Here is a 26,367-nt window from a genome sequence, read left to right on the forward strand (position 1 = left end):
TGTTGAGCTAGCCTCTCTCCCTGCTTGGCAGCACTTAAATATGCAGACAAATGGTCTTGATCAGCAAAAGTTGTTTATGATATGTGGGATATAATTTTTACAATGTCTCTACTAACAAAGGACAGTTATCACCCCTTCAGCAGTTGGTACTTTCTCTGCTGGATGAAAAACAGAAGTGGAATGAAGAAAAAGGAAATGCTTTTACTTCTGAGACAAAAAAAAAAGAGGGGGGCAGAATGACTTCAGCATGTGTTTGGTCAATGTGCCCCAGCCAGGGCATGCAGTGGAGAAGGTGCCATCAGCAATGGGCTATTGTTTAGGCATATTGAGAAAGAAAGCAATTGTGACCCAGGAAGCTGAGTCATAGCAGTGTTTTAGACAGTGAGAGTCTGTTATGGAAAATTCCAGGGCTAAGTTATTAGAGCAAAAGTGGAAGGAAATACTGTCTGGTTTCTGAACAGTTTTGTCTCCTTCCCCCTTATTATGAATTACTTATTGTCATGTTTGTAGAAGACATCGTTTTCAGAACAACAGAAGCTACCCAGCTCCCCCCTCAGGTCCTTGCTGAGGAAGTGATCTGTCTCGATAGTACCAGCAGTGGCAGTGAAGATGATGCTAAAGGAAAAAATAACATTAAAGATGGTAAGTGACTGGCTGTCTTACCCAGGCTTCTCACAGCATGCTATTTGTTCAGTCACAAACCTTCTATGTTCAACTAGTCAAATGTTCCAGTCGTGAATTACTTTGGATTTTTGTAGGGCTGTTGGTTTCCAAATATATGGCCAATTTTTGCCTTTGAGTCCTAAACTGGCATTTCTAGCCTGGCCTCTCAGGCACTTTAGCAAACTTGTGTTTATGTCTGTTTTATAAATAAACTCCGTTTTGCTTAGTGCTCTGCTGAAGAGTGCTTACGTGAGATTTCACATCATCTGCTGTGTACATGCAAGGAGCATCTGAGTATTCAAATCTGCAACTGAAAGCAGCTTTTGTGTCCTTTGTCCCAAACAGATCTAACCTGACTGCTTTACACTGCTCTGATTTCTTTGGCAGTCGTTACAGACAGTGTGTCGACAGATAAAATGCACGTCTGGATTTGAGAATTAAGAGGACGTGTGGAAGAGAACGTAAAACGCTCAGAAACTACCTCGTGTTCAGTGTTCTCTGAAACAATGGGAAACTCCAGTTTTTATATGCTGGCCCAAGGGATGTCTTGTGGGCCTGTATTCCACCTCCGTGTTCAGAACAGGTCATTAGGCCAGGGTAGAATTACAAAACACGGCGGCCTTATTTTCCTGCTACAGCTTTTTTTCCCATATGCGATAATCCCTGCTGTCAGTTAAGCTTTGCCCCTTTTTCTCTCCTGTTTTGGTTACAGAAGTGATTGAGCTGAGTTCGGGAGAGGACGATGCCCTCCAAATCGTGGACAGCAGTGACTCTGGCAATGAAGGGGAGGAAGATGGCAGCGAAGAGAGCAGTGGCTCTCATGTGAATGATGCCTTAAATCAGTCCGATGCTTTGGGGCAGGTCATTGTCAACATCAACCATCCACCAAACGAGGAGGACATTTTCCTGGCTCCCCAGCTTGCACATGCAGTAAAACCTCATCAGGTAGGCTTTATTAGGCTTGGAAACGTGAGGAATTCAGCCAAGCCTGCTTTGTAATCTCAGCAGAATTTTTGGTGAGTTCTGTGACCAGTCTGGTTGTGGGCAGTCGCAGTTGTGGGCTGTCAAATGATACGGAGAAATTACAGGAAGGCCTGGGTTACGTGATGGCAAAGAAGTTTCTTATCTGGGTACCTTTGTGATGGATGGTGCGGTGAAATCTCGAACAGACAAGAGTGTTTTCTTTGCATATTTAGACCAATTCAGATTCTCTGTCTCCAAATTAATGTTAGACTTGTTGGTATCATATCCTCAGAAAGTTTTATGAGAATCTAAAAGTAGCATCTTCTTGAGCCTTCCCTAGCTTAAAATACTGCAGTGAACTTGAAACATCCCATTTATATTTTTGTGGTTATGCAATCCGAATTTGTTAGCCACTCTCTAAATATAAACCTATTTCATTTTTTCCTACCTTTTTGATTCCTTTTCTACTTTTCTCTCTAGATTGGTGGGATCCGATTCCTGTATGACAACTTGGTCGAGTCCTTGGAGAGATTTAAAACCAGCAGTGGGTTTGGGTGTATTTTAGCACATAGCATGGGCCTGGGCAAGACCATACAGGTCATCTCTTTCTTGGATGTACTTTTTCGGCACACAGAGGCAAAGACTGTTCTTGCCATTGTACCTGTAAGTAGCCATGCGGAAGGCTGACTGATCACCTTTCTTGGTCTACTTCCCTCTTTGTGTAGAGAAGATTGATTGGTATCCTATCTCACATCACACTCTGTCATACCCTTGTTGCTCTTTTCCCCATTTCATTCCCTGTCTCCCTGAGTATGCGTGTTGTAGTCTGCTGCTCTTGTCTGGGCACAGCTGGGGGGCATTCCATGCTCTTGTTTCTGCTGTTAAAATCCTGAGCAACTCAACTGGATTTTCAGTCCTTTTGTCGCTAACTTTTTCAGGTGAACACGCTCCAAAACTGGCTAGCAGAATTCAACATGTGGCTCCCAGCACCTGAAAACCTTCCTGCTGATTATAACTCCAAAGAGGTCCAGCCCCGCACCTTCAAAGTCCACATCCTGAATGATGAACACAAGTAGGTGCCAGTAAAAGCCCTTTTGAACATTTAGACTGCATCTTGAGGAACTGTTACCAGAACTGCTGCTGCAGACTGCTGAGTCTGGGCTAATTCTGTGCCATCCACTCCCAGATCCTTTCCTCTCTACATTTGTGTATGCTGTTTAGAGGGGAGGGTTTTGGTACCTGGGAGAGATTTACTGTATATTTCACGCAACATTTATATCTTGTACTTCCTTCCCACTCTGCTTACTCACCTTTCTATTCTTCCATATCTGCTGAAATCAGAAACCCAATTGCCAGAGACAGAGCTACTTCTGCAGAGATGAGCAGAAGTGCTGTGTTGTTTTTCTGGTGGTACATTGCTAACACTATCAGAGTCCTGGGACTCTGTAAGCTGTGTTGTCCTTGAGGGATTCTGGCAATTCATGTAAAGCATCCTTCTCCAGAAAGGAGCAGTCAGTAATTGCGGTTACCAGCGTGGTGTGCGGCGCGTTCTTGGCCTGTGGATCTCTGCTACTTTTTGGGTCATTTGGTTTGCATAGGTCAGGATAAGTGTGGCGATCACAGGGAACTCTCGGTTCATCAGCTGTGTTCGTACACCCACCTGTTGAGGTCTCCTGAGTAGAATGTACTTTGAAGCTGCTGATGCTGCTCCAGCGATGTATTTACTGTGGGGTAGGGTTTGGTGTGCTAGGCAGGTTGGGTGAGAACAGTGCCTTTATCTGAACCAATTCTGAGCAGGCTAGCAGGGGAGGAATAATTCAGGGATGCTGGCATTAGAAAAGAACAGGGAGTAAACAAGTAGAGGGGTACCACTAACCACCACATACATTAGCAGCTCATTCTGAAAATGGATTTTGCAGAGGCTCAACAGCTCTTTTAAAAGCATGCTCGCAAGTTTGATACGGTTCTGTACGACAGACTTCTGCAGCTCAATTCCTGTAAGGACTTGTTATTCTCAGCACACTACCTGTGACAAACTAAAAGGCTTTTATCTTTTCCTATGAATCTGATTGTCTCAAAAAAAAACAACAAAAAAAAACACCACCCACAACAATTTAATTGTATTCTTCTGTCTGATTTCATGCTAGAAAGTACTTTAACTGTACATGACCTTTTCTTCAGCAGACTCCAGTCCAGTGGTACAAGCTGAAACTGGAGAGAAAGCTTACAGCTTATTTCTTTTTTTGTTTGTTTTTTGTTGTTGCAGAACAACAGCTGCACGTGCAAAGGTGGTGAATGACTGGGTGATAGAGGGTGGTGTGCTGCTGATGGGATATGAGATGTACCGTCTCCTCTCACTGAAGAAGTCCTTTGCCACTGGCAGGAAGAAGAAAACAAAGAAGCAAACTGGCCCTGTCATTATTGACTTGGATGAGGAAGACCGGCAGCAAGAGCTTCTGAAAGGTGGGGAGCTGGGGTCAGGGGGAGTTCCTGTTGTCTAGCAAGCTACCAGCTCTGGCAGCACATGGAAACAACCTATCATTGCTTGTTTCTGGGAACTAGTGAATAAGAGTCAGTCTTAGCCACTGGTAATAGTTACTTTGTTCTGTGTAGTCACTGGAGTCAGGACGCTTACTGCAGTAGATAGATTTGTGCTCACCTGCTTCCTGCCTGTATTACAAGTGCTTTCAGGTCTCTTAGCTGCTTTTGGCTAGAAGACACAGTCCTCGGTATCAGAACAAGTCTAAGAATGGGTTGTTTGCTTTTAGTATTGCTGACATGACCAAGCTTTGCTGGGTAGAATTGCATCTTTGGAGACAGAAGGTGGTTCAGCTCTAGCTGAGTCTTTCATTTTTGCAATGGCTGCAAGTAAAAGTGGAAGTCAGTATCTCAAAGTTGGAGATTTGTTTGTGTGAGGTTTGCCAGTCAGATCTGACACAAGGCACACAACTTGATGCAATGTAGACCACTGAGCAGAAATCAAGGGCCAGTCGTGTCTGATCAAGACCACATTATGCTAAATGGGAGATGGAGTTGCTTCCTGAATCAGCCTTGCTCTAGGCCACCCATGAATACTGCTTTTTGTCTTTGAGAACTGCCCCTCCTTTTCCTTTTGTGAAGTTGGTGACTATGTAAAGCCAGAACTTTCTCTTGTTCATCTCAGACTAATGTTTTCATGTTCCTTGTCCTCAGGGATTGAGAAAGCTTTGTCTCGCCCTGGCCCAGATGTCGTGATTTGTGATGAGGGACACAGAATAAAGAACTGCCATGCCAGCACTTCGCAGGCCTTGAAGAATATCCGCTCCCGCCGGCGGGTGGTGCTGACTGGCTACCCACTCCAGAACAACCTCATCGAGTACTGGTGTATGGTAGACTTTGTCCGGCCTGACTTTCTGGGCTCGAGGCAGGAATTCAGCAACATGTTTGAGCGCCCCATCCTGAACGGGCAGTGTATTGACAGCACCCCTCAAGATGTCCGTCTCATGAGGTATCGCAGTCACGTCCTGCATAGCCTGCTGGAGGGCTTTGTGCAGCGGTGAGTCCACAGGGAGTTGTTAGCAGCCTAGCCTGTGCAAACAGCTCCTTCGCCCCAAATTAACCTGTTTGTTTGCTGAGTTTATGCAGTACAGCTAATTGTGCTGCCTTCTTGGGCTTGAGTTTTAAATAGTTACGTTAGCTGTCTTTGTGGGAGGGTCTTAAGCATAAAGAGATAAGCAGAGAGCTTCTCAGGTTAGCAGCTCCATATTTCTCTCGGAATTTCTGTCAGCTGCAGAGTGGTCTTTGTGGCTGTGTTCTGCCTTCGGGTTAAAAGTAAAGTTAGTTTGTTATGGTGCAGAACGCTCATGTAATGGAGAACAGCACCTCTAACTGTACTAAAATGGCCTCAGGTTTATTTTGGTGTCTTAAAAGTTAATTCCGATGTGCACTCTTTGATATCCTTTATACAAGGATCTGAAAGTATTTGATGAACCGTCAGTTGTGAAAAGTAACAGTTCTTCTGCCATCCTGGAGACAAATCAGCTTTGTTTCTTGTGCAAGGGTTCTGAGGTTCTGGATCAGTGATTTGGATGGAGTGCCTTAGTCATTGGCAGAGATAGAAAGAGACCTTAGATCTTATTTCTGTTTTTCAACTGTCATGGAAAACAAGACTTTCATCACTCTCCTAGCACTGTGACCTGTGCCGGAAGATTGTAACATTTGAGAACTCTGTAATTGTGCTTACTGTTGGTATATGGCTGCAGGGAGAGTATCTCATGAGTGTCATGCGTTAGAGAGGCATGCAACTAGAGCTCTTTCTTCCTGCAGACAGGTGGGCAAGAAGTCAAAATCTTGCAGGCAGCCACAGAGATATCAGCCACAGAGATATCAGACTGGGAAACTCTTCCCTCTGCTTATTTTTCTTTATCGCCTCCACAGGCGAGGTCACAATGTGCTGAAGGTTCAACTCCCCTCTAAGGAAGAACATGTCATTTTGGTACGTCTATCAAAGATCCAGCGGGCCCTTTATACGGAGTTCATGAGCCGGTTCCGCGATGCAGGCAACAGTGGCTGGCTGGGACTGAACCCACTCAAAGCTTTCTGTGTCTGTTGTAAGGTACGTTTTGGCAGGAGTTGCAAAGAAGTATTCTTATATGTAAGGGAAAGACAGGAGTATGGGTCAAAAGAAAAGGCAGGAATATAAGTCAAAACAGGAGAGAAGTGTGGTTGGCTAGATACATCTTCTTTCCCCAGAGCTTCCTGCAGTGTTCCAACAGAATTGTTATCTCCATTTACAGAGCTGGGGTGCAGGGATGTTGAACATTTTGTTCAAACTTGTGCAAGAAATCTGCAGCCATCAGCTGAAGCAGTATGGGCTGGTACCTTGTCCATTTATCTGGTACAGCATGAACCAAGTAGATTCCTCTGAATGTGTGCTGTGTTGGGGTGCACTGTGGCCTTCTGTTTTGTTCTAGGGAAAGAATTTGGTGGTTTTAAAGTCAGGAGAGCCTTAGTTAAGACAGGCCGTACCTGGTGTCATGGCAGAATCATGTTTCACTACCCTAAAACGAAGAGAAAGTCAGTCTGATCACGCCTTACAATTCCATGTAATAGATGGTGATGAGATGATCAAAGTATTAATTTTCCCAGCTGAACTGCTGTGGGAGCTTTCAGTTCTCAAACATTGTCAGGTAGCAGGCCAGCACAGGTCTAAGCACTATCTTTTCTTGCCTCTTCAGATCTGGAACCATCCTGATGTGTTATATGAAGCTCTGCAAAAGGAGAATCTAGCAAATGAGCAGGATTTGGATGTGGATGACCTTGGCACAGCAAGTACTAATTCCCGCTGCCAGCCTCAGGGAATTAAAGTCAAAACAGAGAGTAATGCTTTGGCATCACCGGTTGGAGAAGCTACCAACAGCAAGTTCCTCCAGAGCGTTGGCTTCAACCCCTTTCAGGAGAGAGCAAATCAGGTCGTTACTTATGAGTGGGTGAGTACCACTGCTGGAGAACTCTTCGTTTGTCGAGTTACAGTACACATAGACTAGATATTACTCTGAAAGACTGTACCTCTTTTTGTTAGGGCAGCTTTCTGAAGTAAAGTAAGGACTCTTCTATTTGAAAGCTGGATATTTCCCATCCGGTTTCTCTGCCACAGAGCATCTTGGTCAGCATGTTTGTATGGAGCTGGGTGGGGATTTTGTGACACCTGTGTGACTGGAGTGCAGGTGACACTCCTAGAGAGAGATCTGGAGATAGAGCAGAGTGATGAGAGGTTAGGAGGTTGCTTGCTCATCTATTCTCCAAGCAGTTTGTCATTTGGAGCTTCTAGAATGGGATGTAGCAGTGGTTGGAAATAACATTGTCACCTGAACCTGACTGGATGGATGAATACAACCTCTCTGCAATGACTTATTTCTCTCACCTTGAGACAGGATTGTTGAACTAAACAGGGAATGAGCAACTCCACCTGTAATAGTCTCCTGTTTCTTGGTAGGCCAAAGACATCTTGTGTGATTACCAGACGGGTGTCTTGGAGAACTCACCCAAGATGGTGTTACTGTTCCACCTCATTGAGGAAAGTGTGAAGCTTGGAGACAAGATTTTGGTCTTCAGGTAAGCAAAGTACCAGTGGCTGATCCTACTAAATGCTCAAGTAGGTGAATCCCTCCTGGTACTAGTGGGTTGTTACACAGGGTGAATGGTGTAGCAGTTCCCCTTTTCTTCTTTATTGTATTAGACCCTTTTTCTCCTTCACATATTTTACACTTCTGCCACTATAAAGTTCACTAGCAAGAGGTACGCTACAACAGGCAGGGTTTGACCCCATCAGTGCTAGTGTGGTTGGGGAAGAGTTCTGATATTCCACTTTTGCTGCTGGGGCCTTTCTCCTGAACAGAGTCCTTGGTTTTACAGCCAGAGCTTGTCCACTTTATCTGTCATTGAAGAGTTTTTGGCGAAGAGACCAATGCCAAGTCCTCCAGGCTCAGATGGAGGAGTTCACAACTGGGTCCGAAACATCAACTATTACAGTGAGTGCAGCCAATCCCCCTCTCTTTTGGTGTGACACTGATCTTCTGTGATGGACTCATATCTGAAAGCATCCCACCATCATCCTGTAGTTGTCCTGGGTGTGTAAATGCTCGTCTGAAGCATTCTTCTGATGAAGTCTTTTTCAGACTGTTCTTGGGAATTTGCTCGGGAAGATGATGTCAGTTCAGTTACAATTAGCTGATAATTTCTCAGTCATTTTTGGCATCTTACTCAGCAGATGTTAGACACCTTTAACATCTACTCACACACTGGTGTTTTTAAAAACTGTAAAAGATACTTTTTAGCTTCCCGTTCATCTGTTTTCTAGATCGTGCTTCCCAAACCAGAATTACTGTGGAATGGTTTCACTACCTTGAGGCCGTGAATTCCTCCTTCCCTCTTCCCCAGCTTTAAGTCTTTTTCTGGCAGAGGTTGTTACTTCATGCTGGCTACTTTACAAACCAGGACAGAGAGGAATGGTGAATGTGGTGTTCCTGGTTTTTGTGGAGCTGCCAGAAGCAAGCTGCTGCTCAGGAACAGAGACTTGACACTGCTCTCTGCACACCTTTAGACTGTTGTTCCCTGTGCTCTGATCCAGTTAACGGGGTTTTGCCAAAGTCTTTCACAATCTCCTTTCTCTTGGTTCCTTGAGCTTCCAGCATATATGAGGCTGTTGTGCCTGCTGCTCTTGCCTGCTGTCTGCCTTGCCTAATACAGAGCCTTGATGTGCTAGTGCACCGTAGCACTCCCAGTCTTGGCCTTGCCAAGCTTGAGTAATGTTTTGCTTGTTCTTTCAGCTGAATAAAGCCCAAACTGGCTGGCTGCATTGCACCTGCCTGCCTGGGCAAGTAAGAGGTGTACAGAGTGGTTCAGTAGAGGTCCTGGAGTACATGATTTGAGGAAGACCCTGAATTGCTTGGGAGACAGTGGCAGAGCTGAGTGGTTGGGAAGCGGGTTTGTTCTGATGGGATTCCCCCAGACATGCTTTTTAAATGTGTCCTTAATTTCCTTCTCAGGACTGGATGGCAGCACCTCTGCCTCAGAAAGGGAGCGACTGATTAACCAGTTCAATGACCCCAGTAACACTTCTGTGTGGCTTTTCCTTTTGTCCACGCGGTAAGTTGGCTGGAGCAGAAGGGTGTGATGGAGAGCTCACGCTGCTCCTCTGTATGTGCGTGGGTTTTCTGTTGTTAGCTTCCTTTGTACCTTGCTTTCAGGACTCTCTGGCATCATAGTGCCATCTGCTTCTGATTTCCCTAGGGGTGTAAGATGTTAGCCTTAGTCCTTTGCAAACTGTTAACAACAGTCTTGGAAACCAGACGTGGGTCTGAAGTTGCCTGTGTGACTGGAGGGAAATCTCCATGGGGTCAGCATGGCTGCAATATCCGTCCCCTACCTAGAAGCTTTGAATATTGGCCAAGGCAGCAATTAGAAATTTTCCTTTAATTTCCAGTGCTGGATGTTTGGGTGTCAACCTCATTGGAGCAAACAGGGTGGTGGTGTTTGATGCTTCTTGGAACCCATGCCACGACGCCCAGGCTGTGTGCCGAGTGTACCGCTACGGGCAGAAGAAGCCATGCCACATTTACAGACTGGTGTCTGACTATACCCTTGAGAAGAAGATCTATGATCGTCAGATCTCCAAGCAGGGCATGTCAGGTAGGTGTGTGGGCATGGCATTCTGATTTTGCCTTTCCCTCCTTTTGGTTTCTTCAGGTCCCATTTCTGTGGTTTTCATAACTTTTTTTTGAAGGTTGAAAACCAAACAGCCAAAGAAGTTGACAGAGGTACATTATCCTGGGGCTGCATTTGGTGTTTGAGTCAACAGTGACACAAGACCCTGTAAGAAATGCAGCGTGGAGCAGTAAGGGTTGTAGAGCCAGCATCTTGTAGCACAGCTGTGCTCTGCATTGCCATTTACCTTCCTTTACTCTCTTGGTTACAAGAGACTGGGAACTTGGGCTGTGGTCATCCTGTTTCCCCCATGTCTGGACATAGCATGTCTTAAACCGGGCATTACTTATTAAATAGCTCCTTACCTCCATTTCTCCATGGAATTTTCTCCAGAAATAATTAATTCACGCCAGTTCTGACCTGCCCTTGTACCAAAAGTACCGCTTGTGCTGGCTTGTGCCAGCTGTCAAGCTGCTCTTGTAGTGTATGCAGCTGAGGGTTGTAGTGACCCAAACGGAGTTCTGCTGCATGTGTCCTGCTTTGTCTCAAAACCCAGCTCCAGAGGCAGCAGCCCAGCATGACTGACTCAGTGCTGTCTTGCACTTGAGGTGGAGTCTCCTGGCAGCTGGCCTGGCCCCCAGGAGAGTCTTGGATATAGATGTTTTCTCCATGTGCCCTGTGCAGCAGTATCCACCTCTTCTCAGTTCACCCTGTTCCCTTCCTTTTCCAGATCGGGTGGTGGATGATCTGAACCCAGTGCTGAACTTTACCCGACGGGAGGTAGAGAACCTGCTGCATTTTGTGGAAGAGGAATCTGACCCTGCTCAGCTCTCCCTCAATCCAAGCAAGATGAAGGAGTCAGTTCTACAATTAGCCTGTCTCAAGTATCCTCACCTCATCACCAAGGTAAGAACAACTTGCTTCCTTCCTGTACAGCACTGTGTGGACTGTAGGAGGCAGGAGGACTGCAGGAATCTGGCTCTGTGATGGGGACTTGGCGGCAAGAAGGACACATTGGTATGCTGGTGGGAATAGGGCCCTCTCTAGAGGAATTTTTACCTAAGAGCCCTGCCCTTCCCTGCACTACCTTCTATGCATTTAGAGCCACCTCTGCCCTGGACAGGTTTGGGGTCAGGTTGTAGGGCACTTCTTTTTTCAACATGGTGCTGTACCGGGAAGGTGTCAGTGGCAAATCCTGACTTGCTGCCAGCTCTCTCCCTGGGGTGGCTTTAAAACAAAGCTGGAACAAAGCAGCACTTGGCTCTGTTAAGGAGAACCCTGCTGGTAGGGTGGTGCTGCAGAGTGGGCCTGTGGCCTGGTGCCAGGGGGCTCTGGTGGCTGTGGGACATCACAGTGGGCTCTGAGCTTTGTGCTCCTAGCCTGGCCTTCAGCTTGTGGGTTGTGCTACGTACCCACGTGGTGAGCGATGGCCCAGACTTGGCAGACGGGATGACTTAGTGGACTCTGTCACTTCTCAAGCTGTGCCTTGGTCACTGCTACAGCATGGCCCCAGAAAGGCCGTGCTGTGACCAGCTCTGCCTCCAAATCCCCCCTTCAGTTCTCCAGCCCTGGAATGGGGACAGTGCTGACACAGGACGGGGTGGCTGCAGGGTGTGTTGGTTCCCTCTTGTGGTGAGCTGGTGCCAAAACCTCTGTGCTGCGGGGTTGCAGGAGCCTTTTCAGCATGAGTCACTGCTGATTGACCGGAAGGAGCACAAGCTGACCAAGGCAGAGAAGAAAGCAGCCAAGAAGAGCTACGAGGAGGAAAAGCGAGCATCCGTCCCCTACACCCGGCCGTCCTACGCACAGTATTACCCAGCCAGTGACCAGAGTCTGACGAGCATCCCTGCCTTTAGCCAGAGGAACTGGTGAGTACCTGCATCGTCCCCTTCTTCCTGCGCTGTAGATGTGAAATGATGGGGTGGAGGACGCTTAGCCCCGTTGGTGGGAGCACTGCACTTTCCTCCCTTCTCTCTCACTAGGCGACCAGCCCTCAAGGGTGAGGACAAGCCAGTGGCAAGCGTCCGCCCAGTTCAATCTACCCCCATTCCTATGATGCCCCGTCACGTTCCCATGGGCAGTGCGGGATCAACCTCAAGTTCCAACCCTGCTGTCAACTTCCCCATCAACTATCTACAGCGAGCTGGTGTCCTGGTGCAGAAGATTGTCACCACCACAGGTGAGTTGCTGAAGCAGGAGTGAACTGCTGATGTTCACGGGGGTTCTGATGCCCACACTGAGCTGAGGAGAAAGGTAAGTTGCTGATGCCCACAAGGACTGTGGGCAGACAGGCATCAGAGCAGCCGGTACCACTGCTCTGCATTTGAGCAGTTCCCCTGTATGGCGAGGACTTTGCCTGCAGGTGTCTAAGGGACACGTGCCTGGTGGGTTGTTGGGAGTGAACTCCGTGAGAGGGCCAGCAGTACTGCCTCCAGACAGGAGTCATCAACTGTTTGTGTTGGGGCAAGGGAGATACTGTACCAGAGCTTTTGCTTCCTCAGAGCCTCTGCTGCCTCCTGTGCTGCTCAGAATTAAATGTGGGGCTTGCTTCTAGCACAGCACAGAGAGGAGAGTAATGCACTGCAAACAAAGGGGTTTGGTGGTACACTTCCCCTCTCCTGGCTGTGGCTGGCATGTGGTTTCACAGACACTTCTATTTCTTCTCCCACTGCCAGATATCGTGATTCCGGGTACAAATACATCCACTGATGTACAGGCAAGAATCAGTGCTGGTGAGAGCATCCACATTATCCGAGGGACGAAAGGTAAGTTCCTCTGTCTTGGTAAGATTTGTGGATAGGGGCTTGGCCAATGCTAATTCACAAAGAAAATGATGTAATAGCATCAGTTAGTCCCTCGAGAGGGGAAAAAATACAAGAGGAGGAAGAGATCTGGACTCGACAGTGGCTCTCTTGCAGCCTGGTGTGCTCCTGTAGCTGATGCTTCAGGACTATTGCAGCTGTGGCTGCTTCTGCCTCTGAGAGGAGCTGTTGGACTTGGTTACTGGGCTTCCTGTTCTCACAACACCCATTGCATATTCTGGGGCAGCCAAACAATTTTTTCCTAGTGCTCCCACAACAAACGTAGCTCCAAGCATGAAGTTCCACATTTCCCACTGGCAGCATGTTGGGAGTGGGTGAGCTTCAACCCAGGAAAGCTGAAAAGGAGGAAATGGGGAGTGGGGAAGGGGGCAGAAGCCTCCCAGTGATCTTCCTACGTGTTCTGTGGGCCTGGCCTTACGCAACGCTGCTGTCCTGTTCTTGCCCAGGCAGCCTCACTGGCTCACCAATCCGGGGTCCTAAGCTGAGACCAGAAACCCTGAATGAAGTTGTTCTGCCTCTGTTCCAGGGACGTACATCCGGACCAGCGATGGGCGGATTTTTGCTATCCGGACCACTGGGAAGCCAAAGGGCAACGAAGATCGTCGGACAGCTGCCTCAGGTAGGGGCTTGCTCGCGTGCTTTCCTGCCCAGGTGTCTGGGATGTGCTGTTCCCTGGCTGCCTTCCATCGATCCCGTGTTCAGAGCTGTCTTCCCATGGTATCCGCACCTTTCTCTCCATCACTGCCTCTCAGCCCCCAGCTTTTTCTCCAAGGCTTTCTTTCACCTCCTCCATCTCCTTGTTTGCAGGCTCCCAGAGCTCCTCGCTGGAGTCCGCGAGCAACGGCAGTCACAGTGCCTCATCACCGCAGCTCCCCAGCGCGGAGGAGCTCACTCGGCCCATATCCCCCGACAGCCCCGAGATCATCAGCGAGCTGCAGCAGTACGCAGAGGCAGCGGCAGCCCGGGAGTCCCGGCACAGCTCTCCCAGCACCAATGCTGCGCAAGGCCACCCTGCCCGCACGGACAACGCGCCTGGCCTAGCAGCTCGAGGAGCCGAGCAGCGTGCTGGGATTCACTGCATGGCTCCCTCCGTGTCTTCAGCCTTGCCGGCCACCAGCCAGCACGCTGACGCCCACTCGGTGTTGGACTTACGGGGCAACAAGCGCAAGTCAAGCTCGCCGTCGGCTCCGGAGGAGCAAGCCCTCAGGCAGCAGAAAAAGCGCCAGTTGCCATCATCCGTGCAGCCGTATGAACACGGGTACCCTGTCTCTGGTGGGTTCGCCATGCCTCCTGTCTCTTTAAACCACAACCTAACCCATCCATTTGCCTCCCAACCAGGAAACTCCTTGTACATGGGCACTGGGTCCTCTTACTACCAGCTGCCCAACTTACTCCCAGACCCTCATCTGGTGTTCCCTGTGACTACTGACCCTCTGCTGACAGCCGGCACCGCCAGCTCTTCTGCTGCTACCTCAGTCACCGCCAGCGTCCCCTCGTTCATGCTAAACCCTTCTCTGACGGGGGTGCTGCCCAGTTACTCGCTTCCCTTCACGCAGTCACTCCTGCCCGAGCCCAGGATGTTTGCTCCTTTCCCAGCCCCCATCCTGCCTAGCAGCCTTCCCAGGAGCATGGCATCTGCCTACCCTGGCTACATGTCCCCTCACTCGGGCTACCCGGCCGGGGGCCTCCTTCGGTCCCAGGTGCCTCAGTTTGAACCCCAGGAGGTCCCAGAGGCGGGATGCAGCTCTAATGACGAGGACAAAGACGACGATGTTATAGAGATCACAGGGAAATAATGGGCCTGCCTCCTGCTCGGTCTCAGCTCCACCAGGAGGCAAAAAGTTGCAGGACCTTCTTGGGAGTCAGGATTTCCCCTCTGGGCCACAGCAGTGGGTGGAGAAGGATACGAAGGGTGTGGCGTGGTGTTTTTCTTTTCGTTTTGTTTTGTTGTTTTTTTTTTTTAACTGTCAAGGATCTGAATTGTACTGGGAGCTGGGAGATGGGTGGGGGGCGTAGAGCGGACCTGCGAGGGCCAGGGGGAGCGAGAGCCAGGGGAGGAGGGAAGCAGTAACGCGACCCATAGGAGTGCCTCCCTCCCACGCTCTGTCTGTCTGTCTGTCTCTGTTCTGTCCTGTCTGAAAGGGGGAGGCTCGGTGCCGCGAGTCACTTCTCAGGCCTGGAGGCATGGGCTTGACCGCTGGCAGGGCTGAGCTCCTTCTCACACGAACTGCCTTATCTGTGAACTTCTCTCACTCGGGGAGGTGCGGGCCAGGGGGCAGTGACTCCAGCAGAGGTTGGGGACAAAGCATTTTTACTTGGGAGGGAGCGGGGGGACTTCTACATTGTGTGTGTTGGGGCGGGGGGGGGGGGATTGTTGTTTTTTTTTTTTAAAAAAAAAAAAAAATCACCCCAGAAACAATTTGTCAACCTCTGTCAAATTCACATGAACCTAGTGTCAGGGCTCCCCGGGCCCTTGTGGTGGGACCCATCCAAGGTAGGTCAGTCCCGTGGGGCTGCTGCCGGAGCGCAGCCATGCCAGACCCGGTGGTGGCTGCTGGAGGGGAATCCTGGCGACTCCCCCAGCTCCGGCCCCGCCAGCCTGTGCGAAGACCGTGTCTCGCCCCGCTGTGGCCCAGTGGATCCAGGGATCGCTGGGCTTGCTGCTGCTCTGAGCAGCACCAGGCAGCGGGGGAGTTGGGAAGGGACGTGGTGCTGGCCCCAGTGCCCCTTGCTGGTGACTTTGATTGGAGCAACTTCCCCCTGCACAGACCCTCTACCTTAATTTATTGTGTGAAGGCATAATATTTATTGTTGGGGGGGCTCTTCCCTTCGATTTTTAAATTAATTTCCATATTAAAAATAATAATAATAATAATAAAATGCTGGCCTCCATCCTGCAGTGGTTGCTCGTCGGGTTGTCTGTGTGGGGAGGAGCAGCCAGCTGCCCCGAGCTGAGCCCAGGGGCAGGAGCGGCCGCGGCAGCTCCCTGTAGCACGCTGCGGTAACCCCCAGCAGGGTCCCCTCTGCCGGAGGGGCTGGAGTCCCCTCACCGTATCGGGGCAGGTGGAGGAGCACGTGTGGGAGCTCCTTGTGCCTGTTCCCAGTGAGGAGGAGGACGTGAGGAAGGGCTGGCCCTGGCGCTGACAGCGAGCACGCGGGCTGCTCACCTCTGTGCCAGGGCTCCGGAGGAGAGGCGGCTCTGCGCAGGTCCCGCGAGCACCGCTGGGTGTGGGGGGGTGTGGGTGTGTAACGCAGCGGGATGGGGACCTGCAGTCCGGGACCCTCTTTGTCCCCTCTGCCTGTCACCAGGCCCGGTCTGCGCTCGCCTTGGGGCCCCCGAGCAGGGCTGGGATCTTGGGGCAGGGGCGGCTTCTAAGGGCCTGCTGTGCAAGCAGCAGTCACTGGTGTTTGCTGGGACCAGCGAGGGAAGGGCAGGCTCTCCTGTCGTCCTCCACCCCAGGGTGAGCTGGAGACCTCCCCTCTTGAGAGAGAAAGGGAGAGCAAGGGGCTGTGTGTGCACGTGTGTTACGACACAATAAAAACGTTACGGGGCTTTCCTAGTGTCTTTCTCTGTTGAATGGACATTGTCTGTCGAACATAACCACACCATTCATAGAAGCCTTAGATCAACAGTTTAGCTATGCAAATTATTTTAATTATTTTTTTAAAAAAAGACAAACATTAAAATAGTGCTTTCTTCTTTAACATATCCTAGGAGTTGAAAACCGAGGGGTTCTGAGCAAACTGCTGGACAACTTGTCTTTGGATGCACCATGGAAATAAAAATCAAACCCCCCCACAAAAGTAACAAAGCAAATTATCTGATGGTGTTCATGCGAGTTTCTCCAAAGACTTGACAGTGCTGCATCTGTGAGTCATGCCCTCCTGTGCTCTGTGTGTCCGCCTCATGCGCAATCCCGTGACACTGATTGTATTGCGAGTTTGCCCAGATGTCCGTTGCATCCCTGTGAGGCTGTCAGATTGCCGGTGGAGTTGGGAAGGGGTCAGAGGCGAGGGCTTTCCTTGTCCAGAATAGCAAGGGGTGAGACCTGCGGGCTTGTGAGCAGGACCCGGAGGAGGCTGGGTGGGAGCAGACAGGCACCAGCCCCCTGCTGCAGCCCGGCTCCGCAGCGCTGGTCGGTATAGCCAAGATCCTCTGGGGGAAGCCTCCCGACGGGGCTTTTCTGCGGCCCCGTGCTGCGACAAGGCATGGAGATGTCCCTGGCACGCCTGTGGGTGCTGGAGGTGGCAGGAGCAGGCTGGGTGCCACCAGGTGGCTGCTCTGCTGGTGGCCTCCCTGTGACAAGCACCGGGCGCCCCGCTTGCCAAGTGCCTGCCACCAGCCCCCGCTGCCCATCTGAGCAAGGCAGGGCCCCGCGCCCCTTCCTGCTCCCTGCCAGCCCACGGCACCCTTGTGGAGAGGGGACAGGTCCCCTGCACCCGTCAGAGCCTTGGCCGGGAGGTGGCTGCCACCCAGGCCATGGGGCCCTGGGCTGCTCCTAGCTCTCCGTGGGCAGGCGTGGGGATCATCCAGGGCGTTCCTGCGTCAGGGGACCTCTCCGAGCCCTTGCATCTCCTCTCCCATGGGTCTCCTCTCCCCTCCCCAGCCTTCTCCCATCCCTAACGTGTGGTTCTGCTGCAGAGGGTCCTGTCCCCTCAGGGGCTTTCCCCTCATGGGTTAGATCTTGCATTTTTATTTTATTTTTTCTGCTGAATTTCTGTCTCCAAATGTCCGGCTGGAAGCAGCTGCCGGCGCGCAGCGGGGCTGCGGGTGGTGCTGGGCACAGCAGTGCAGGACACTCTGCCAAAGTTTTGTGGAAGCTGAGGAAGAGCCGGGGTGCCCCAGTCCCAGCAGGGAGGGGTTGGCCCCTGGACAGGGTGGGGTGGGGGCAACGCAGCCCAGAGCAGCCCACGCAGGGCAGGATCTGCTGGGATGCCGGGGGGGCGGATACAGGTAGGCACAGGAAGGAAAACAGGGCAGCAAGCGCAGGGGGCTTCACTAGAAATGACGTTACATTTCGGCTTAACGATGTCAGCGTACGGCTGAACCCAAGAAAACCGCTCTCGGTTGGTGGATGGCCTCCAGGCTGAAAGGGCCGAGTACAGCAAACGCCTGGCGTTCCGGGCCGCGCTCAGATGAATTTTGTTAATGCGGGCTTGGGAGGACTGGGAGGGAGGGGTGGGGTGGGGGAGAGGTCTCAAGGGGAACGTAGTCCAGCTAGATTTCAGTGGGGATGATGGCTCCTTGCGACTCGAGAACACGGTCCCTTCCAAGGGGCGACAGCCGCGGCTTCCGCGTCAGTGGCGTCCGGCTTGGATCTGGAGCCTCCGGCAGATCCGCGCATGCGGGGGGAGCCTGAATGAATCCATCGATGAGTCTCGTTTTGTTTTTCTTTCTGTTGTTTTGGGGTTGTTATTATTATGGCTTTTTTTTTTTTTTTTTTTTTTTTTTTTTTTACTGCCGCCTTAGTTTGTGGACGGTCTTTTTGTGGTTGGAAAGAGGAGTATCTCTAGCAGGGTGGGTGGGTCGGTGCCCCACGCATGACCATGTGCTTCCCTCTTCTCTCTGTCGAACGGGACGTGCTTGCCTGATCTCCCAGAGCAGAGACTTTGAACAATTTGTTGTTTATATGATGTATTTATTTTTACTTGTGTTTCATGTCATTTTTTTAAAAAATAATAAATTGTAAGTTGGTATAACTGCCTGTTTCTCTGTCTTTGGAATTTGTAAAAGCAGCCTGGGCTGGGGCAGCTGGGGCTGGGCGCGGGCGCTGGGGACGACGCCGGGTCCGGGGACGTGTGGCCATGGCCAGGTGCTGGGGACCACGCGTGAGAACGGTTTGTTTCCATTCCCACCCCCCCCGATCTTCATCCCTGCTGCTAATAACCGTCATCCCTAAGGGCTGGAGAACACTGAGGAGAATAAATACTCTGCAGGGCGCACAAGGCTTTGTGTGCGGGAGAGCTGGTCCAGGCCGCGTGCCCTCACCCCGGCGTGCACCCTGGGGTGCGCGCAGAGGCGGAGGGGCCCGGCGTGGCTGAGGTAGTCGCAGCGCGGCGGTTCCTGCGGTTGGACGCGCGGGGCGGTCCCGAAGCTGGCACCCGCCTGCGAGAAGGGCCAAGGGAGAGAGCAGGCGGCCCCGGCTCGCCCTTACAGCGGCTGGGGCTGCCTGCGCACACGGCTGCTCTTGCTCTCCGGGGACCGGTGTTGCCATTTCTGGTGCCAGGCTTTCTGCCGCTGCCTTTCCTGGTGCCACAGGGCATTGCAGTAGCTGTCGAGGCTGGTGCCCGGTGCCCCCAAGGCTCGCGGATCCGTCCGGGGGCCCTCGACCCCCTTGTTGCGTCGGTGCGGTGGCACCTCCATCGCTTCGTGCTGGATGACGCGGAGGCTGTAGCGGGTGAGGGGCCGGGAGAAGGAGCGCTCCACGGCCTGGCACTCATAGGTGCCGGCATCCTCCCTGCCCAGCTGGCGGATCAGCAGCCCCTGCTCCAGCACGGCGAAGCGGCCGCCAGTCCTGATCTGGTGCACGGGAAGAGTCAGGTCACTGTCCCCGAGCCGCCCCACATCCCCTCCCTGCCGTCCCCGCACCTCGCTCAGCCCCGAGCCCTCGCCGTGCCACGCCAGCCACCGGATCGTCGTCTGCGGGGAGCGCGCCAGGCACTCGAGGAAGGTGGAGTTCTTCTCCACGCCAAAAACCAGCTTCTCGGTGGCCACCGCTGTCCCTGCACAGGGATGGGACAGGGTCAGCGCGTGGCACCCAGTGCAGGGGCGATGACAGAGGGTGCCAGGGGCTTTCCCGGTGCCCTGCTGCCTACTCGTCCCAGCATCACCCTGGGGCTGGTGCTCACCTTCTGCCGTGTCCTGGCACTGGCTGAGCACATCGGGCTTCAGCACGTCCTGGCACCGGGCACGCCTGTGGGAGGGTGGACAGGACCGTGGTGGCACCCAAGTGGTGGCACCAGCCACCGTCCGTAGGCTGCCCCTGCGCAGGGCTGGCCCCGGGGGGTGCTCACCTCTTCTCTGTCAGCAGGTGCGGGGCGCAGGTCTTGCCGTCCCAGGTGCAGTAGGGGTCCCTGGCCAGGCAGCAGTCAGTGCAGGTTTTGCCATAGAGCTCGCAGCGGTACAGGGCGAGCTGGAGCAGCCCGTGGGTGCTGCTCACCAACAGCTCCTGCTGCAAGGGCAAGCGGAATGGCAGCGCTCAGCACCGTGCTGGGCTGAGGCTGCCGGGAGGTATGGGGACAGCGGGACAGAGCCAGCCACCAGCAGGCTGCTTGCTGGGAGCAGGACCCTGCCACGTGCAAGCCCTGGGGCTAAGGGACGCCGAGGATGGAGCGAGGACCCCGTCCCTTTCTGTACCAGTGCGGGGGACTCACCCGCTTCGGTGACAGCTTCATGTCCAGGATGGGCGAAGGTGTCTGGAAGAGAGGAAGAGGTTCCAGCGAGGCTGAGGGCCGGGGTCCCTGGTCCCACCTCCTCCCGCTCCCGCTCTCTGCTGTACCTTAGAGACGCTGATCTCCTCCAGGTTGATCACCTCGGTGCTGTGGCTCACCGTGCTGGCCAGCCCCACCTTCAGCACCTTACCCTCATCTGCCAAACACAGCGGGAGAAGGAGCTGGCGGGGCCGGGCTCCCCAGGGCTGGGGGGACACTGCTGCCACCCAGCCACCGTGTGACAACCCCGGCCCCAGAGCTGGGCTGAGGCCCTACCCGTGCCGAGGAACAGCACGTCGTAGTGCCGGCTCTCCGTCTCCAGCCGGTGCACCAGCAGCCGCCGGAGCCGGTAGGGAACGTTGACCCTCACCAGGACGGGCTGGCGGCCCTGCGGCTGCACGGGCTCCCACATCAGCTGGTGGGAGCGCACGAAGCTGATCACCTCATCAGGGAAGTCCTTGGTGGAGCGCAGGAGGGGGTCGTACGTCTCGCTGGGGCACTGAGGCGACACGAGGGGCCGGGTCACCGCCGGGCCGGCCCCTCCTGCCGCCACCCGCTGCCCTCCCGGCTCCTTACCATGCCGGGCCGGGGGTAGGGGACACGTCCCTTGTATTCCACCCAGCGGTAGTCGAATCCCTCCTTGTGCGCGAAGGGGCCGCTGAAGGCCGCTCTGATGGCAGCCATGGAGTAGACGCACACCGCGGAGCCGCTGAAGACACCGCTGCGGGGCGGCCGTCAGCGAACCCGCTCCGCCGCAGGCAGCCATGGTGAGGGGCTGGGGGTGCTGGGCTGCCCCGTGCCTGGGCACGGGCTCACCTGGAGACCGTGAAGAGGCCGAAGATGAGGGGGTTCTGAGGGTCCCGGGTGCGGAGGAGGAAAACATCCTCTGCAAAGAGAGCGGTGGAGCTGGAGCCAGAGGTGCAGGGGGGCTTTCCCGGCCGGGCAGCTGGGGCAGGCTGCCACTCACCCAGCTGGTCAAAGTGCGTCTGGGTGCCCTGTGGGCCCGGGATGGAGCACACCAAGCGGGCCTTGAGGAACGTGCTCCAGCGGTTGATGAGGCTGCGCTTCCCTCCGACGTCGTTCTGCCGGGCAACGAGAGCTGCACCCAGCCCAGCCCCGCCAAGCCACCCACACGGCTGTCCCCGCAGCAGGACACCTGAGCCCCCCGCAGTGACAGCCCCAGCCTTGCTCCGTGCCCCTCTGTGGGGTGCCCGGGGGTGGGAAGGTGCCTGGGGAGCTGCCGAGTGGGGCAGGGGCCTTGGGGCTTTCTCACTGCCATGCAGCAAAGCATAGGCAGAGGTGGGCACCAGGCTCCTGCTCACCAAGCCAGCACAGCATGGTTAAGGTGGGAAGGGACCTCTGGAGGCCCCCTGGCCCAACCCCAGCAAAGGAACAACGGCTTTTCACAAGGCAGCGCTCCCCGTATGTCCGGCAAGGTGGCAAAGCTTGCCTTGCGTGATCCCAGCCGTGGCACGCCAGCCTTAGCCCACTGACCTTGCAGACCCGGGCCACCCTAGCATGGATGTGCCGCCTGTCCCACTGCCCAGCCTCCAGGGCCGTCTCGCGGAAGAAGATGTACACCTTGTCATCGTGCGGGTTGTAGGTGTCGGGGATGGCGAAGGCACCCACAAACGCAGGCTCTGGAAGCGACGGCGTGCTATCGCCCCGTGCCTGCGGCTCCCCGTGCAGGTGTGCCCCCCACCACGGGGCAGGAGATGGGACCAGGGCACCGTGCCGAGCGCGGCCCCCCTCGTACCGTGCAGCCAGTGGTCCTGGTTCTGCTCCGTGCGGATGTAGCTCTGCTCGGCCCCGCGCACCCAGGTCCGGAAGAAGGCGGCGCTGCTGCCCATGAAGTCGCTGGAGGTGCCCGAATACATCTCCCCATCTGCGGGGTCAGCGGGGGGTAGGGGGTGTGTGAAGGAGCTGGGGGTGCAGCCGTGGGACCCCCGCGTGCCGCGTCCCCAGGGAGCCCCGGCTCCCTGCTCCCCCAGCCCTTACCGACAAGGAGCGCCGTGAAGGGCTGGCGGGGGCTGTATGGGCACCGTCCTCGCCCCGACTGCAGGGAGTGGGTCACCAGCCGCATCAGGGGGGCCCCGGCACCCTGCCAGAGCCCAGGGGGAGATGTCAGCTCCGCCAGCCGACGGATGAGGGAGCATCAAGGGGACTGGGTCCTTCCGCAGCGGGGCCGCGGCTCACCGGGTGCCGCTCACCTTGCCCCGGGCTCCCAGCTGGATGAAGGCACAGACGGGCTGGTAGGAGCCCGTCCCGCAGGCGAACACGTGGCTGCTGTTGTAGGGCTGCAGGAGGCGGATGAAGTTGGCGCACTCAGTCTGCCCAAGGGGAGGGAGATGGTTGTTGGCAGGGAGGACCCAAGGCGGTGTGCCTGCAGGCAGCCCCCCACGTGCCGCGCGTGCCCCACGGTTTGGGGTCTCTGGGTGCTGAGTGCCTGCACCAAGGCACAAAAAGCCCCGAGCTGGGGACTCCCGGCCCTGCTTACCTCCACGTCCTTCCCCGCCAGCCGGCAATGTTCAACCTGCTCCCTGGAGGCCGGCCAGAAGATCTGCGACAGAAGCGCCCGAGGTGCACACAGCAGCACATGTTTGGGACAACTTCAGGGGACGTGGCCCTGGGCACCAGAGCTGCCCCTGGGGAAAGCAGGCAGCCTGGCCCCCGACCACACCTGCACCCCCTGCCCAGCACTGACCTTCTCGGGCTCTCTGCCAGGATGGTCGAGATGCAGCAGGAAGATGTGGTTTTTGGCTCCCACCATCAGCCAGGCCCTGTCTTCGTCCAGCAGGAGGGCTTGGAAACCCAGCCCATCCCCTGAGGTCAGCAAGAGGCGGGAGCTGTTGGATTTCAGCAGGTCTGAGGAGCATGAGGTGGGAGGAAGGGCAGCCCGTCAGGGAGCTGTCCCTCCCCACACAGCAGTTTGCTGGGAGCTAAGCGAGGGCAGTCCCTGCTGGACCCCTGTGGGCACGGCTCCGTCCGAAGCAGCTGGGAGGAAGCGGGGCTGGGAGATGGAAATGGCAAGGAAGGAGCTGCCGGCCGCATGCTGCAGGCAGCGGTACCGGCCTGGGCCTGGGGCAGGGATTTCCAAGCTGCTTCCCACCAGGTGAACGGGATCAGCAGCTGAATTCCCCTCCCTGCCCTTGCCGTTGTTGCTGGGGTCCTCAGGAGAGGCTGGGGCTGGCACCCCCACGTCCCGCCGGCGCAGTGGCTGAGACGATGGGTGAGAAGCATCCTCTCCTTTGTGCTCATTATCTCCCAAGGCCAGGGTGTTTTTCCTCGCTGTCAAGACCACCGCGACTGCCCTGTCCCGTCCGCTCCCTCTGCAGCTGCGCCCTCAGAGCAGGGTGACCCGGGGCTTCCTGGGGTCACCGCCCGGCTGCACGGGGCGCACGGAAGAGCCGGCCCCACAGGACATCCCCACCGCCCAGGGGAAGCCGGGCTCTGAGCCTTTGCGGGGTTTCCATCCCCTCGCTGCCGCTGGCTGATAAGAGCCACACCGGAGACGTCTTTGGTGCCGGTGACCCTCCAAGCCCCCACGTCACCAAACGCAGCAGCCTCTGGCCCTGCCACCCTCAGTGACAGGGGACCAGAGCCTGGCAGAAGCCCCGTTTGCCAGCCCCCAGCTGTGCCAGCCCCGTCGGTGCAGCAGTGAGCATCCTGGGGCTGGGGCAGGGCCGCAGAGAGGCTCAGCCCTGGCCAGCAGCGGGGCTGTCCCGTCGTGACCCCACGGTCGCCTCTCGCACGGCCAAACCCCCTCCCCAGCAGGGTGGAAGCCACCAGCGCCGCTCCTGGCCCCGCGCCCCGTGCCCCATCCTTCCTCCGCTCCCACAGCCTCTGTTGCTGTCATTTCCTCCTTGCAGGCTGCTTGCGTCTTCCCCCGCTGCCCCCCTGCCTCCCCCATGCTGGGGCCTGACGTGAGGCAGGCAGGCTCTCAGAGGTCCTTTCATTTGATTTCGATTTTCTTTTTTTTGTTTTGTTTTTCTGAAGTTTTTTTAAACCTGAGCTCCTTGAGCCATTGTGTCCTTGAACCTGCCCGTTGCTGTCCCTGAGTCACATCCCCTGCTGCTGTTCCCATTGTCCTCAAGCCCTCCTGATGCTGGGAGCTTCCTCTCCTGCCTCTGCCCAAGACCGGAGAGCTGCTGGCACGTCTGGCCCCGGAGCTGTGAAGGCAGAGTCCCTCCACGTTCCCAGCTCCGGCTCCAAGGAAGGACCAAAAGCTGGCCCTGACGCCTGCTCCCGAGCTGGGCCACCAGCAGGACCGCTGCTGCCGGGCACCCCGTGGCACCCAGAGCCCTCCGGCCACCTGCCACCTCCGTGGCAAGCCCACCACATCCCCAGGCTGTCTGGGGCCCTGCTCCAAGCCCTCGGCACAAACAGAGCCTGCCCTGAAGCCCTCACTAAATAATCACAGGCAGCAGGGACGCAGCGGGAAGGGCAGGGAGATGGCTGCTTGAGCTGGACACAGGCGGGTGGCACAGGAGGGACGGGCTTTGTGAGAGGGACATGGGGCAGAGGGGGGCTGCTGGGGGACATCGGCGTGATGGCAACACCGTGGCCACGTCACCCTCCTGCCCCGTCGCCCTGCCCGTGCCCAGGCTGGGAAAACACAGCCCAGCCCCTGCGGAGACGCGGTCCCCTTACCTTTGTAGGTGACACGGAGGCGAGGGGCGTGCTGCTTCCAGGCGGTGTCCGGCTGCGGCAGCAGGGCGCAGAGCAGGAGGGCATCCAGCAGCAGCCTGCGGCCACGGGCAGCCCCCGTCCTCGCCATTGCGCCACCCCGGTGCTGCCGCCTTCAGCTGCGAGGGGAGAAAGGTGGGGGAAATGCAGGGGCGGCCATGGGGAGGGACACGGGAGCTGCTCCGCACCCAGGCACGCTTCTGGAAGCCCCCCCGGCCCCTTCCCCTGCCCGTCCCGGGTGCATCCAGCACCTCACGGCCTCGTTCGCTGCCCCCCGCGTGCCCTGGAGGCAGGTGGCAGGGCTGGCTGCTCCCAGGTCAGGACAATGAGACATTTCTAGTCCTGCTCACACAGGTCGTGCACTGCAGCAGCTCCGCTAACCACACTCCTGCTGGGCTTTCAGCTCTTTTGAGTCCCGCGGTTGAAGGGTTTTAAACGAGTGTGGAGGCTTTAGGTGCAAGGGCTGGGGGCTTTCTGCAGGGCTGCGCAGGAGCAACCACGCAGCCCGGGAGCCGAGCACCTCCAGCTGCCCTGTGCCCTCTGTCCCACAAGAAGGAGCACTCGGCCGTGCCTCCAGGCAAGGTCTGGGGCTCTCAGGGCCTCCCAGACCCCCCCAGGGCTCATCCAGGGGCTGTGCCCGGGATTTGGCAGGGTTTGTTTTACCAAGGTGCACAGGGTTGCTGGAGGAGCAGGGAAAAGGCCATCCTCCAACTGCAGCTTTCTACAAACGCAGGGCGCTTGCGTGACCCTGAGCATTTGCCAGGGTGGCTCCAGGACTCTGAGGGTGGCAGCGAGGGCACAGCCACCTCCCTGGGGACACGGGGGACAGCCCCAGGCAGCGGGGACACGGGGCTGGCACGTCCCTCGTCTGCTGCACTGCGAGACCCAGCGGCAGCTTCGTGCCAACGGGAGCATCCCGGCTGCGGAGGGGTCAGAAAAGGGCAGGGGGGCGCAGCCCCAGCCCATAACCCCAAATTTCTCCTGGAGGAGAGGAGCTGGTCCCCGCAGAGTTTACACTGGGAGAGGGAGAGCGGGTGTCTCACGGATGGAAACAAGCTGCGGGTGATGAATCCAGGGCTAAATTAAACACTCCCGACAGCTTTAAATAATCAACTGTCCTGAGCTGGGGCTGTTTTTATCAGGGCTCGGAGAGGGAGCTTCTGACGAGGGCAGGCTGCCGGGCCGGGGGGGTTTCAGCAGGGTAATGCCTCCCCGGGGCTCCCCCGCTCTGGGTGCTGCGGGATGGGGGGGTTCCTTCAGACACCGGGTCCTGCAGAAGGTCTTGCAGGAGATGGAGCAAGGCCAGGAAGAGGAAAATCCCTCCAGTTTACAGAGCTCTGAAACCTACAGAAAATACAGCTCGCTTGTGAAAGCGATGCCCCGGAGAGGCATATTTCCAGGGCAGAAGGGCCCCGGCAGCAGCTCCATCCCCAGGGACGGAGACGGACGAGAGCTCGGCAGCGATCCCCCGCCAAGTGCCAGCCCCACAGACCCCGATTGTCTGGCGGTTAATCCAGAGCCCCGCGCTCAGGACGTCGCCTTCTTGAGTTACAGCCTGGGGCCAGCCGCGGGCCGCAGAGGGGCCCCAGCAGCTGGGGGAGCCGGGGGGGGGGGGGGG

General features: G+C 55.5%; 2 protein-coding genes across 6 annotated transcripts in view; one reads left to right on the top strand and one right to left on the bottom strand.

Annotated features, from left to right (window-relative positions):
• RAD54L2 (RAD54 like 2) overlaps positions 1–17,780 on the top strand; it is a 64,695-nt gene extending 46,915 nt beyond the window's left edge. For 3 of the 4 annotated variants that reach the window (XM_035337629.1, XM_035337628.1, XM_035337630.1), the window contains 18 exons: positions 511–642; positions 1,376–1,608; positions 2,107–2,289; positions 2,565–2,698; positions 3,893–4,089; positions 4,819–5,161; positions 6,043–6,220; positions 6,843–7,094; positions 7,601–7,719; positions 8,020–8,135; positions 9,153–9,252; positions 9,590–9,795; positions 10,541–10,716; positions 11,482–11,678; positions 11,793–11,989; positions 12,486–12,575; positions 13,159–13,251; positions 13,440–15,015. In XM_035337629.1, coding sequence (XP_035193520.1) covers positions 511–642; positions 1,376–1,608; positions 2,107–2,289; positions 2,565–2,698; positions 3,893–4,089; positions 4,819–5,161; positions 6,043–6,220; positions 6,843–7,094; positions 7,601–7,719; positions 8,020–8,135; positions 9,153–9,252; positions 9,590–9,795; positions 10,541–10,716; positions 11,482–11,678; positions 11,793–11,989; positions 12,486–12,575; positions 13,159–13,251; positions 13,440–14,428 — 3,935 coding nt within the window. In that variant the 3' untranslated portion in view covers positions 14,429–15,015. Of the gene's footprint in view, positions 1–510; positions 643–1,375; positions 1,609–2,106; positions 2,290–2,564; positions 2,699–3,892; positions 4,090–4,818; positions 5,162–6,042; positions 6,221–6,842; positions 7,095–7,600; positions 7,720–8,019; positions 8,136–9,152; positions 9,253–9,589; positions 9,796–10,540; positions 10,717–11,481; positions 11,679–11,792; positions 11,990–12,485; positions 12,576–13,158; positions 13,252–13,439; positions 15,016–16,347 lie in introns of those variants that run through there. The other variant, XM_035337631.1, reaches the window with a different exon arrangement.
• Positions 17,781–18,057: 277 nt separating this feature from the next.
• LOC118173234 (semaphorin-3D-like) lies at positions 18,058–24,958 on the bottom strand. 2 transcript variants are annotated; one of them, XM_035337632.1, is made up of 17 exons: positions 24,714–24,957; positions 22,768–22,928; positions 22,561–22,623; positions 22,274–22,393; positions 22,062–22,164; positions 21,820–21,948; positions 21,558–21,703; positions 21,031–21,145; positions 20,880–20,949; positions 20,640–20,784; positions 20,340–20,562; positions 20,132–20,220; positions 20,007–20,048; positions 19,647–19,804; positions 19,482–19,546; positions 19,222–19,355; positions 18,058–19,152 (listed from the first exon to the last, which is right to left on the bottom strand). In XM_035337632.1, exons 1-17 carry the CDS (start codon positions 24,838–24,840, stop codon positions 18,784–18,786), a joined length of 2,259 nt encoding a protein of 752 aa, XP_035193523.1. In that variant the 5' UTR covers positions 24,841–24,957; the 3' UTR covers positions 18,058–18,783. The 2 variants fall into 2 exon arrangements, with proteins under 2 accessions (XP_035193523.1, XP_035193524.1); XM_035337633.1 differs by having other exon boundaries at positions 18,932–19,147; positions 24,714–24,958.
• Between the last annotated feature and the right edge of the window lie 1,409 nt (positions 24,959–26,367).

This window comes from Oxyura jamaicensis, chromosome 12 (assembly GCF_011077185.1).
Source record: "Oxyura jamaicensis isolate SHBP4307 breed ruddy duck chromosome 12, BPBGC_Ojam_1.0, whole genome shotgun sequence".
Classification (NCBI taxonomy): domain Eukaryota; kingdom Metazoa; phylum Chordata; class Aves; order Anseriformes; family Anatidae; genus Oxyura; species Oxyura jamaicensis.